At 39.1% G+C, this 11,824-nt stretch overlaps 1 protein-coding gene across 1 annotated transcript; it reads right to left on the minus strand.

Annotated features, from left to right (window-relative positions):
• Window positions 1-1,999: 1,999 nt before the first annotated feature.
• Window positions 2,000-10,852, minus strand: cep126 (centrosomal protein 126). The gene is made up of 11 exons (XM_074678820.1): window positions 10,536-10,852; window positions 10,188-10,307; window positions 9,121-9,266; window positions 8,925-9,036; window positions 8,591-8,765; window positions 4,962-6,921; window positions 4,718-4,836; window positions 4,278-4,347; window positions 2,637-2,846; window positions 2,484-2,548; window positions 2,000-2,394 (listed from the first exon to the last, which is right to left on the minus strand). Exons 1-11 carry the CDS (start codon window positions 10,568-10,570, stop codon window positions 2,311-2,313), a joined length of 3,096 nt encoding a protein of 1,031 aa, XP_074534921.1. The 5' UTR covers window positions 10,571-10,852; the 3' UTR covers window positions 2,000-2,310.
• Between the last annotated feature and the right edge of the window lie 972 nt (window positions 10,853-11,824).

Genomic DNA, 11,824 nt, shown 5'->3' on the forward strand with positions numbered 1-11,824 from the left:
CGCACTCAGACACATTAAAGAGATGGACTGCAGTGTCCCGGCAGCCCAGAAAGGACCACCCACTTGGCAGAGTTTGGTCTCTTGGTAAACATCTCCTCATCCGTCTGAGGCGTTTCAGTGTCATTGGTGTTTGCTTCCTCGAACTTTGGGATCTGTTTTCACTAAATCAATCTGAGGTTCTGGAACACAGAGCGGATATATGAGTCCTCCCTGTTTGAAACATTTGGTCTGGTGTTATTATCGGACATAGTGACGCACTATGTTGCTACAGAAGAAGGGGCAGATGGGAACTAGAGGGCCCCCTGCAGTCTGACACGAGAACATAACAATATTGACTCACTGTTGAACTATTAAAGCAGGAAAACTTTGATTTTCTTGTCTCTCCCATGTCCACAAAATTTATAAATTTGAATCTCACAAACAGTTACTACTATGTTTCAATTTTATAAACATCTCTATTATTTGTCTCCCTTTTCAAAGATAGATTTATTTACTGGTCTGAAGTTTTACTTTGAGCGGTGAAATGATTTTTAATTGCAGAATTTTGAGTTAATTTGCAATTTTGTCAAGCTCTTCTGTGACCTAAAAATCTACTTCCATTTGACCATTTTACGCATGTTACCAGCAGATACTTCTGTTTTGCAGAAACCGAGCTGTAGCAAACAGTCATTCAGTGCATGTTCAATGGTGTGGAACAAAACATGACAAAATGCTTGTGAGACATGCAAGCTTGAACTTGCATCTATGGAAATGTCTTCCCCTATTTTCGGCTCACTTGCCTTTTCTTGTTGAGTTTCTGGGTGCTGTGCTGCTGAAGGCTTAAATGTCATTATGCTTTCCATTGTGTGGTATAATGGCTCCTTAAAATTTATGGTAGTAGGCCAACAGACACAATGTGCACTGCAGTGCTCTGAAGTCAACATTGGTCAGTGCTGTGCAGATATTTTGCAGTGATTTATATAATCTATTACTTTATTAGTACATGCATTTACGCATATTCAGTTGCTGACATGAGAGCGAAAGATTAATAAACAAAAGATCGTCAAACTCTTCCTATTTTTTCTTATGCAATCACAAACACTTTTGAAATTCAGCTGCTTGAATAGCAATATCTGCAGCCAAGAAGAAAGAGCGTAAGCATTTATCAAAGGTAAAAGCACTCTGCACTGTCAGCTCTGAGTTTTAGTGTAAGTCAAAGTAAAGATAATGTTACTCAACATGCCAATGAGGCATCATGGTCATCTCAGTAAGAAAAGCTTATTTTCAAAGAAAAAGATGATGATGAAGAAAAAAAAACACCTCTGAGAGTCTACATATGCATGGATCAGGAAAGCAGCGGGTAAACTCAAAAAGTCTCATCAAAGATGGGAGCCTCACTCTTCATGACTGTTGGCTTCCTCCATCTCTTGAAGCAAGTCTCAGCAGGCTCACTGACTGGGCAAAACCAGACATGCTGGTGAAGGAGGGGCAACTTAACTCTCAGCTTTAATCCCTGCAGCCTTTGCACCTATTTTTGTCAAGACAGGCTGAAATCTTTCATTAATAATCCCCTTAAATGAAAGAAAAAAAAAATTAGCTATCCCTTCAGTTAAACAAATAAAGGCTTAAGTCCTGATTTCGACTGAGGTTTGCTGAGGACAAGTGAATATTGAGTGAAACAGGACCTGCAGAGCAGAGTTATGGATGGATGCTGTCGCAACAGAAGGTGAGAGGCCCTCTGGCAGAGGTTCACCTTGTTGAGCCAGTGGGTTGAGTGTTCTGCAAAGACATAATTGTCCTTTCTGGAGCAATCAACATAAAGCAAACACACCTCCTCACAACACTGCTACACTTCTCTCTACGAACAGTACATCCCGGAAACAAAAACAAAATGAAAAGCTTCATATATACATCAAAAATATCCTTTATTCAGTGCAACTTTGATATGGATAAAACTGTTACAATTATATGTATATGATAAATAAACAGAGATTAACAGCTATGAATATAAATACTCAACTTGCACCAGTCTTTGAAGTGTATTTTTTTAAAATGTATTCTGGTCATGTGTCACTTATAAGTTGGGGATTTTTTCATTTGAGAGTAATTTTGACAGGCACTTAAAATGACATATTCAAGTGGAACGAATAAAACAGTTTTTTTGTGACATTATGCTCTTGTCCATGCACAAAGCAAGCATACAAAATAAATGTCAAAGGACAAAGTTAAAACACCTGTTTAGTTGATTTTTTGCTTCCACAGTCTGTAAATTTACCTGCAAAGAAGATAAAACCATCTCTACAAGATATTAAAGTGCTTTTTTTCTTCAAGTCAGGATTTCTTTTGGTATCGAGAGCGGTTGTTAGCTGAGGATGCACGGCGCTTGTGATGGTTTGTTACTTTCATTTCCCTAGCCTGAAAAGAGCGGAGGGTCAGTGATATAAAATAGCAGGTCACCTTATGTTTTGAGCTGACATGTGATTTCCTGTGAGGGTTATACTTACAGAGGGTGTGCCAATAAGTACCAGGCCTTGTGTGCCAACAGTCGACCCCACGTGTTCCCGCACACCTGTGAAACATCAGAATTGGTTATTCATGATGGGGATGAAAAGAAGTCAGGTTGGGTCAGTTCTGTTCTGATGCATCAAAGTACTCACAGCACAGCTGATGGTTGAGTCTGTCCAGAGAGAGAAGAACTTTCTGTTCTTCCAGGGAGATGTTGCTGAACCCCTGCTGCTGGCTGCGCTGCTGCACAGCTCCAGGTCTCAGAGTTTGGGCAGTGTCCATGGCAGCCATGATACCTCTCTCTTCAAGTGGGCCTTCAGGATGTGCTTCAATCTGGTTTAACTGAGACAAACTCTCCAAACCTGGAAGTCAACACAAGTTCACACTTCATGCTTTCTCACCTGCCTTAACCTTATCTTTGTTTTATTCATTTCTACCTTTAATAGTGCTGTCAGGCGATCAAAACAATTAATCTAATTAATTACAGGATTTGTAATTAATTAATCGAATTAATCACATTTTAATAGGGATGTTCCGATATTACATTTTCACTTCCGATACGATACCGATACTGCAGCATTGAGTGCTGGCCGATACTGATATTAATCCGATATGATTTCAGCATTAAACATGCATACTTTTATTACTTATTTTGTAGTATGTCTGTCATGTTAGAAAAGGCTTGATTAAGTGATATTATTTACACAAAGAACAGTAGTCAGCAACAGTAGGTGTGAGGAAAAACTGACCCATTTATTATTAACCAATGGGTAACAGAAATTTTAACATTAAACATAAGAATATACTGTAATTGAATAAAATAAAAAATAAATTAGAAGACCCAGAAAATAACCTAAATAGATCAAATAAAAACAGCAGGAGCGGAGTCTGGAATGGACTGAGTGCTTGCTTGTATCAGAGATTTTGGATGCATTCCGATATAATCTGATACTTGTTTTTTTGCTGATATCGGACCAATATCCGATATCAATATCGGACTGGGACACCTCTACATTTTAATCTCATATCTGCTTCAGGTCCCCAAATAAAGAATCTGAATTTAAGGACATTACAAAACTATAGTGCATGACTAATCACGAAGAAGAAAAGATTTGTAAAGCCACATTTTTTTCAACTGGCCAATATCAATATGTTCGTGTTCACTGCCATTGACATCTATAGTCATAGATCTATAGACATCACTTCTATTGCAAATGTTTACTACGTTTATAGAAGTAACTTAAGTTTTTCAGCAGGGGAAGGTGGGCTCTGGTGGAGCTTGTTGATCAAAATCATGCTCGTAGACTACTATGGGTGAGAGCGGTGCTCTCTTTGGATGAGAGCTCAGCATGGATATGAGGAGAAGATGTAAGATGACAGAGGCATAGCGAGATACTGCAAGTCAGAAAAGTTCAGGCAGCTCACGCTCCAACTGAGGATGTGTTGAGGTAGTTCAGAGAAAAGACGAAAGAGATCATGGAGAGGGTCAAACGATGGAGCGCCCGAGATCCAAAAAAGTACATTTTTGTTTTTTTTTGGATCAAAAACAGGAAGAGAGACATAAAAGAAGAGGGTCCACCTTCATAGGTAGTTTTGGTGTTTACATAGTCATTGAAAACTTGAAAGATCGTTCAAGATGCTCTGGAAATGACTTATGCAGTATAATTAATGAATCTAATTAACACGTTAAAGTGACAGGCCTAATTTTTAACATACATAGACGTGAAATTCAGACAAAATTTTGATGCATGTCTAGATTGATCTAAGTAATAATAATTTAAAAAACACAGTACCTCCATTGGATAAGGCAACGTTGTAAGGGCTTGAAAAAGGTCTGATGGGCTCTGTTGTCTGTTTTATTGGCTGCACAAAACAAAACAAAATCATGTACGGTCGTTAATGTCAGATAAACCTTACATAACACTGATCAGTCTTAAGTACACAGCAAAATTTAAAGGCAAGAGGCATAGAGCATAATAACAGGTAGAGCCAGTTAAAAACAAAAACATTATGCCTCAACGCTTTTCATGTTAAACACTGACAACTCAAGTCCAGCTGGAAAGTCTTGTCTGGAGGATCATAAATTGTGGTGTGTAGTCAGTTTTACCAACACTAAGGACAGCATGAAAGGGACTGCAAACTGATTCAACAAGTTCAAACACACACCCATTTACTGATCTTGGGCAATTATTCTTACTCCCCCACTTCCCACAGGGCAACTGCGTGCATGTACCTGAGAGGGCTGAGGAAACTTTGTGATCCCTGAGACAGGAGGCGGTCTGCTCTGCTCTGCACAGGGCTTCCTCACACCTTTGTCGCTCTCAAAGGCCTGTCTCCTCAGCACGCTTTTGCCTGGAAGAAGATACATTTACTTAAATCTTACTTAGTCTTATTATAGATTCTATAATCTAGAGTTTATGAAGTGGTGAGCACAGATTAAATTGAATAGAGAGACTGTCAGACAACATCTACATTACCATCCCTGGTGGATAAGGCGCTGCGGACACCATACCAGAGCTGAGAGATCTCGTCATCTGTAGGAGTGCGATCAAAACAAAGTCCCTTTTCATTGTACACCATCCCTCTTCTTCTACTGCAGCCTTGAGTTTCCTGATGCCCTGAGCTGGTCATGCCCTTGGTGGTGACCTCAGAGGCAGAGCATGCATACGAGGGCTGCAGTGGTGTGTACACAACAGCACTATCTGCTTTAATCACATGATGTGTGCATGGTAAGAAGAAGCTTTCTGATGTGTCCTTGTAAAGTGCTTGCTCCACTCTGGACGCTTGTTTACCGCTGATGACATGATCCGTGCCATATGGAGTCTTTGTGATGTATGGCGGCTTTTCCTCCTTCTCCTGTGATTGCATCCTCGGAGGAGGACGCGGTACCATGATCTTCCCTTGGGTTTTGGCAATCTGACTCACCTCAGTGGCAGATTGAGGTCGGATGACAGTGCCCTTTCTGGCTTTGGAAGAAACAGGACCTGCTCCGGATCTGGCAGAGCGCTCTCTCCGAGGGGCTTTGGGGACACCAGTCCTGGTGCTGCTGCACGGCACCTTGACCTCATCTGCTCGCTTCTGTGGCAAGCTTACTTGAACCCCAACATCTGTCCACGCTTGCTTTGTAAAGTGATAACCATTCGGGGCCGGAGGGGTCATGCTTGGTCCAAGCCTCGAAGCCCCTGAGACTGTAGTTAGACTTAGCTGGTGGTCCTCTGAAGTGTTTTTTGACTCAGGGAGATTGTGTATCTTGTTATGTGTCTGTTTTATTATGCCTGTCTTTTTGTCCTCTTTTCCCTCGTTAACCTCATCAAACCATCGCAGCTTCTTTTTAACCGTGCTGTTTCCCTCTGAATCTTTAGATCTAGCTCGGGTCAACTCAACACTATCTCGGATCGCCAAAGCTACTTGTTGTGCAAATATTGAATGTCCTGAGCCATACACCCATGAGGTATCCCCTGACATATACTTGGACTGCTTTTTAAGGATTCCTTTAATGAACCTGACGGAAGGAGCGGCCCCCTCTGAAACAGGCACATGTTGTGCTTCCTCTTCTGGCGTCTTAAGGCACTTCTGAGTGTGTGACTGAATATTAGATAAGCACGCCCTTTGTAGCAGTGCTGTGTTAATGGACTTATCTGTTCTGGGCTCCAAGTTAGAAACTTTATTAAGGTTGTTGATGGAGGCACTAGGCTCAGTCTTGGTTGACATGTTGTGGTTTACTTTTTGTTTTTGCAGCACAGTTCCCTCTCCTGCTGAATTATCTGTTCTGATATTGTTCAAATAAATATGAGGCCTCAGAGGCTCCTCAAACATATTGACTTTGCCGACATTTTTGGCAGGGAGAAGAATTTCTGTTGCTGAAGGATGTTTTGATTGTCTGTCATCATGAACCCTCTGCTGCCTGGTATCTAATAAAGTTCCTTGTTTAGGACACAGAGACTTAGGAGTGGTGTCATCAGGAGCACTTTTCTTTGTAATCATGGTGTCATCATTCGGACTGTTTTGAGGGAAGTTAACTCGAAAGTGCTCTTTGTCTGAACCCATAATTTCACTGAGACTTATTAAGTTGCAGCTATTCAGAGCAGCCTGACTCTCAGTTTTGAGTGTTGGGTCATAAGGTTTGAACCCCCATGATGCTTCAGAAGTATGCATGCTGTTATCAGGTGTTTCAGAGAGCTCGTGTTTTTGCAGCTTTCTCGATTGGATTACATCATCCCCCAGAAGTGTCATGGCTGCAAAAGGAGTCAGGTCTGACGTTGGATGCAAGTCGTTTGGACTTCTCAAGTCTGGATTTGACTTTTCTGAGTCAAGCAAGATTGAAGAATAAGAGCACTGTAGATTCTTAGTGTTCGGGCTGTGGTTTGGGTCTTCATTCTCCAAGCTGTCTTTACTCGAAAGGCTTTCAGAGTAACAACAATCGGACAGACGGCTGTCCTGAAATGTGAGAGCAAAAGATAGATGAGTAGAAAACAGTTTGTAATGATGATTTACATTTTCCGTCTGGGCTTTTGTTGAGAGAGGGAGAGAGACTGAGAAATAATGAGATTTAAAGAGCTGTGGTGTTGATGGATCAGTTGGCTCTCTTAAGGTTGGCGTCTTCTCTAATACTGAAAGACATATTATGCAGGAAGCTTCAAGGCTGCAAATTTTTTTTCTTTTTTGCAGGCAAGAGGGGAATTCCTGCAGGAAGCCCAGCTCATCACACTGCAGTTTCCACGTGTTGAGATTATCATTACCACTAAGGAAAGTTACACTAGATATACTTAAATGTTCAATTAGTAAAACAATCCGGTTAGAGGGGTGATCAACTTGGATTTTTTGTATTAATTTTTGAGTTGACAAAGATACAATTCTATATTTTGACAGCCTTTTCCTCACTCTACATTATTGGCACGCCATCCAAGTAGACTATAGCTAAAGAGGCCTACAGTGCTCTCAAACATGACTTAAAATCAGAAACAGAATGACTGGATGTGCAAACAAGCAACAGTTTGGTAAATTTATCTAAGTCTTGTTAATACTGCCCCCTAGTGGCTTAAAAGCTATGTTGTAGGTTTAAGCTAAACTGTAAATTTTAATATGTGTATAATCATTTCATCTGTATTTTAAAACACAAATTATTATGTTGATATTATTGCCAGTACACAAAAACATTTCAGGAACTTTCACTTTTAGGATTATTGCTTGATTAAACCCTAATGAGGAAAATAATACAAGAAATAATAATGAAAATATAAATAATAATAATAATAATAATTATTAGTATTATTTTTATATAATAATAATAATAATAATAATAATAATAATAATAATAATAATAATAATAATAATAATTTTAATAATAATAATAATAATAATAATAATAATAATAATAATAATAATAATAATAAACAGATTTATATAGCACTTTTTAATGATACTCGAAGACGCTTTACAGGAAAGGAACAAATATAAGAAAAAAAGAGAAAAGAGAAATTTTATAAAACAAAATTGCTCATTTTCAAGTATACCAGACTGGCTTGTTTTATTGGGCCAGCAGAAGAAGTACTGTCCTAGACAGTAAAAATTAAGACTTTCACCTTATCATTTTTTCTTTAACTTAAGATCATGTGCCAAAAATGTGCCAAACTTCAAAATGTGTAAATGATATTAGTTTTTACCAGACTTCTTAAAAGTTTGTGTTTAGACAGTGCAACAAAAACAGGGTCCTTTACAAATTTGTGCTCACAAAAATAACACAAATCTTTCCAAATCATGGAGAAGTGTGCAGTTGGTCTCAAAGAGGAACACCTACTGGTTATATATACATTTTTTCTTATCATATTATTAAATTATGAGCTATTGATTTAGAAACATACTTCCTGCGGCTCAGAGCAAACTATCGTTTAATGGCCTAAAGCGCTGCCTCTGGCTCTGCTCTGCGCAGCTTTAACTGTTTCCATTTTTTTTCTTCCTCTATACTTGCCACATACTTTTACATCATAGGAAGAAATCGATAACTTCACATATTTTTACTTTACTGACAACAGCCCCTGATGCTCCTTAATCCTGCTGTTATCATATATTTTGTTTTCTGCGTATTAAAACTGAAAAACCAACATACCTGCGGACTGGGATCCTGTTGCTTTTCTTCAGTCTTTCCAGTCTGATCACTAATCTTCAAGCAAGTCATGCTCTGCTCCTCAAGCAGTTTCGTGAGGGCCTCCACAACAGAGAGGGCTTGGTGGTGGTGAGAATGTCTGGAAACAGTGGGAGGCTTTGGAGAGGGAGTGCAGCTTCTTGGAAGAGAAAACAGCAAAAAATAAACATGATTTATCTGCCTTAGGAATACTTTGACTCATGGTTTCTCAATTCTGGTGTGGCTGAAATTTGAGGCAGACCTGTCTCTACGGTGTGATGCATAACACTGATAAAAAATGATCAGTCTGTCTTTATACCTGCTGATGTTGGAGTTGCTGGACAGTAAAGAGGACTGCTGGGTGTATGACGTCAAGTTGCCTTGAATTTGATGAAGTGCATCTTCAATGTTTGGGGCGTTTCTTCTGGCGGCTGAAACACAACGAAGGAGAAACTTTAAAAAAAAAAGAAATGCCTCAATAACAACAAGAGGGATATGAACGACTGATCATTCACATGGTCTGCGTCTCTGGGAAGGAGGTAGATGAGCTCTTTGGAATCGCTCAGTTGCATCTTGAACTCGCTGCCTGCGTTGGTGCAGGACGTTCTCTCTCAGTCGCTGTTCCTGCTTGTCCCACTGCTTCTGTCTTTCCTCCAGAGCCCTGAGAAACGAGAAGAGGAGAGCATGAACCAGAGGCATGTTTTATCTGATTAAGTTTAGACTGGTCATGTTTTAGATGGAGAAACCTGAGTCCCTTCCTTGATATATGTTTTCAACACAGTCATTAATAAATTAAAGCTACCCCTCAAACTGGCCTGACAGAGGGAGCCAATAATGACATAAACAAGGTCAGTCAAGTTCAGAATGAGATGATTTTTCTTTTTTTGAGATGTTTAAAGGTTTGGTAATCAATCCTAACAAAAAAATAGATTTGATTAGAGATAGAGCTTTTGGAGACTACATGAATATTTCCCCAAAAACAATCAGAGCTTTAATCATTACATGGGCCGTGTCCTCTGTCTTCATAAAAAATGACTCTTGTGAAACTCTTCTTTTTTAATTCAAGCTTCTTCTTCCTTTCTTCTTTATAACCAATCCTGACTCTAACAAAACAACACAAACCTGACATCCACTTGCTCTCTCGAGCTCTTACTTGAAAGAGTACAGAGTCACTTTTTTCCACCTCAGTTTACCAAGAAGCACAAATTTAGAAGTTTATTAATAACTGACAGGGATTTCAGCCTCGTGCAGTGTTAAACCCTGCAGCTTTAGTCCCCTGAGAGGTGATACTTCAGTCATAGATCTGGCCAACACTCACCCTCTGGGCCAACAGATCTATTTCCAGGTCTAGACTGCAAAATCCTGTCAAAACCATCCACGCCTGATAAGTGTTAAGCCTTGGACAGAGGCATAAGCTGCCCAACCAGAAGGTGCTGTATACCAGAGAAGCAAAATCTGCTTCTAGGAAGATGTGGACTTTAACTTACAAAGAAACATTAAGTAGTTTGAAAAGGAGGGGATTAAACTCTGAAAGTGTTAGAATAAAAAAATAAAGCAACAATGTAAAACAATCAGAACTAACTTCCTGCGTCGGTTTGTTTCCAGGGAGAACTTGCGAGCACGGGCTCTGCTTTTCTTCTGCTCTTCAACCAACAGTTGTCTCTCATGTCTGAGGCCTCCATCAGCTCCCAACCTTGAATCTCTGGGAGAGGAAGTGAGCAGCTAAGGACAGTGGTCCCAGGATTTCACATTATATTTACAGATGTGTCTTTCTTACAAGCCAAACAAAAAAAATTATATCATGAATCTTACAAATTGGTTGTAAACTCAGTGATTTACAGTCCCGATATTTAAAAGAACAACTTGAATCCACCTGATACATATTTTGCACTATGAATGAACAGTTAATATTTCACAACTCATAGGATACGAGTGATAGAAGAAGCTGTCTTGAAGAAACTGCATCCTCAGAGGTTGCTGCTCCTTGGTGACGCAGGACAGACATATAGGTTCAGGTCCCAGCAGAGCTTTTTAGCTAGCGGCTAACGTCAGTCTGCTCTGAAGCAACTCATTTAACCCTCTTTAAAGCGAAGATCAGCCTGTAGAAGAAATATTCGACTCCACATCGCAGCAACTTCTTCTGAAAGACGGAAAAACTTACTTGGGATGTATTGAAAAAAGAAACTGTGCAGCTTACTTATCACTTTTCTAGCTGCTAAGCCCGAGTCTGTCTGTGTACAGTCCCTCCATGATAGCAACCGAGGACGCAGTTCCTTGACGACGGACACTGTGTATGTAACAAGCCAGGATGTCCAGCAGGGGGCGCGTATTTGTGTACATCTATGACACCTTCAGGTACACTTTAAGGTGTCGGAATAAATCTAACTGTCTGACAATATTCCACAACAAAAAGTACAAACATCAAAGAAAATTTAAATTAAAAAATGGATAAAATAGCTTAAAGTACATTTGCAGAAATAATGTGATTTTTTCATTTACAGCAAAAATAAAGGCTGGGACTACTGAAAGCCCAATTCAACATACATTCACTGGCATTTGCAGGCCCCTGCGATAAATCACCCTGTTAGTAATAGGCTTTGCATTTTTAGTTCTGCATGATAACCAATAATGAACTGTTTTCTGTCGTCCCTGTGTAAATCGTCATATTTCAGGTTGCTCACAACAAGCAAAGCGTAAAACACAAATTGAGTGTAAAACCAATTTGAAATGATTAGACGATGTAGTTCCCAGAAATGCTCTTTCCCATCATAAACTACTCAAATCCAGATCTACTTTGATTCTTAACACTTACATCTTGTATAACCTAATATAACAATAGCTATATTTATATAGCACTTTTTAAAACATTAAAAACCACAATGGGTAAGAGTAAACCAGTAAAAGAAGAGAAAAAGGTGTAAAAGCTAAATACACAAAAAAGGTAGATAAATAAATGAAGAAAGAGAGATAAAAGCTGTGATGATAATGGTAAAACCAAACGTTTAAATAACAATTATGTCAAGTAAAATGAAAATAAAATAAATTAACCATTAAAAAATATAACATTGATGGTAAAAAAAAAATAGGTAAAACAGAGTCATTAAATGTAGAAGACAGTACAAAAATGATAAATAACATAATTAAAAAAGTAAGAATATGGTTTTAAGCAATTGCAGTAAGAAAGCAAATACAGAAGTAGCTCAAATCTGCAGTAGTTGT

The sequence above is a fragment of the Halichoeres trimaculatus genome, unplaced genomic scaffold (assembly GCF_033239565.1).
Source record: "Halichoeres trimaculatus isolate MK-OKI-2021-1 unplaced genomic scaffold, fHalTri1.1 fHalTri1_scaffold_9, whole genome shotgun sequence".
Taxonomy (NCBI): Eukaryota; Metazoa; Chordata; class Actinopteri; order Labriformes; family Labridae; genus Halichoeres; species Halichoeres trimaculatus.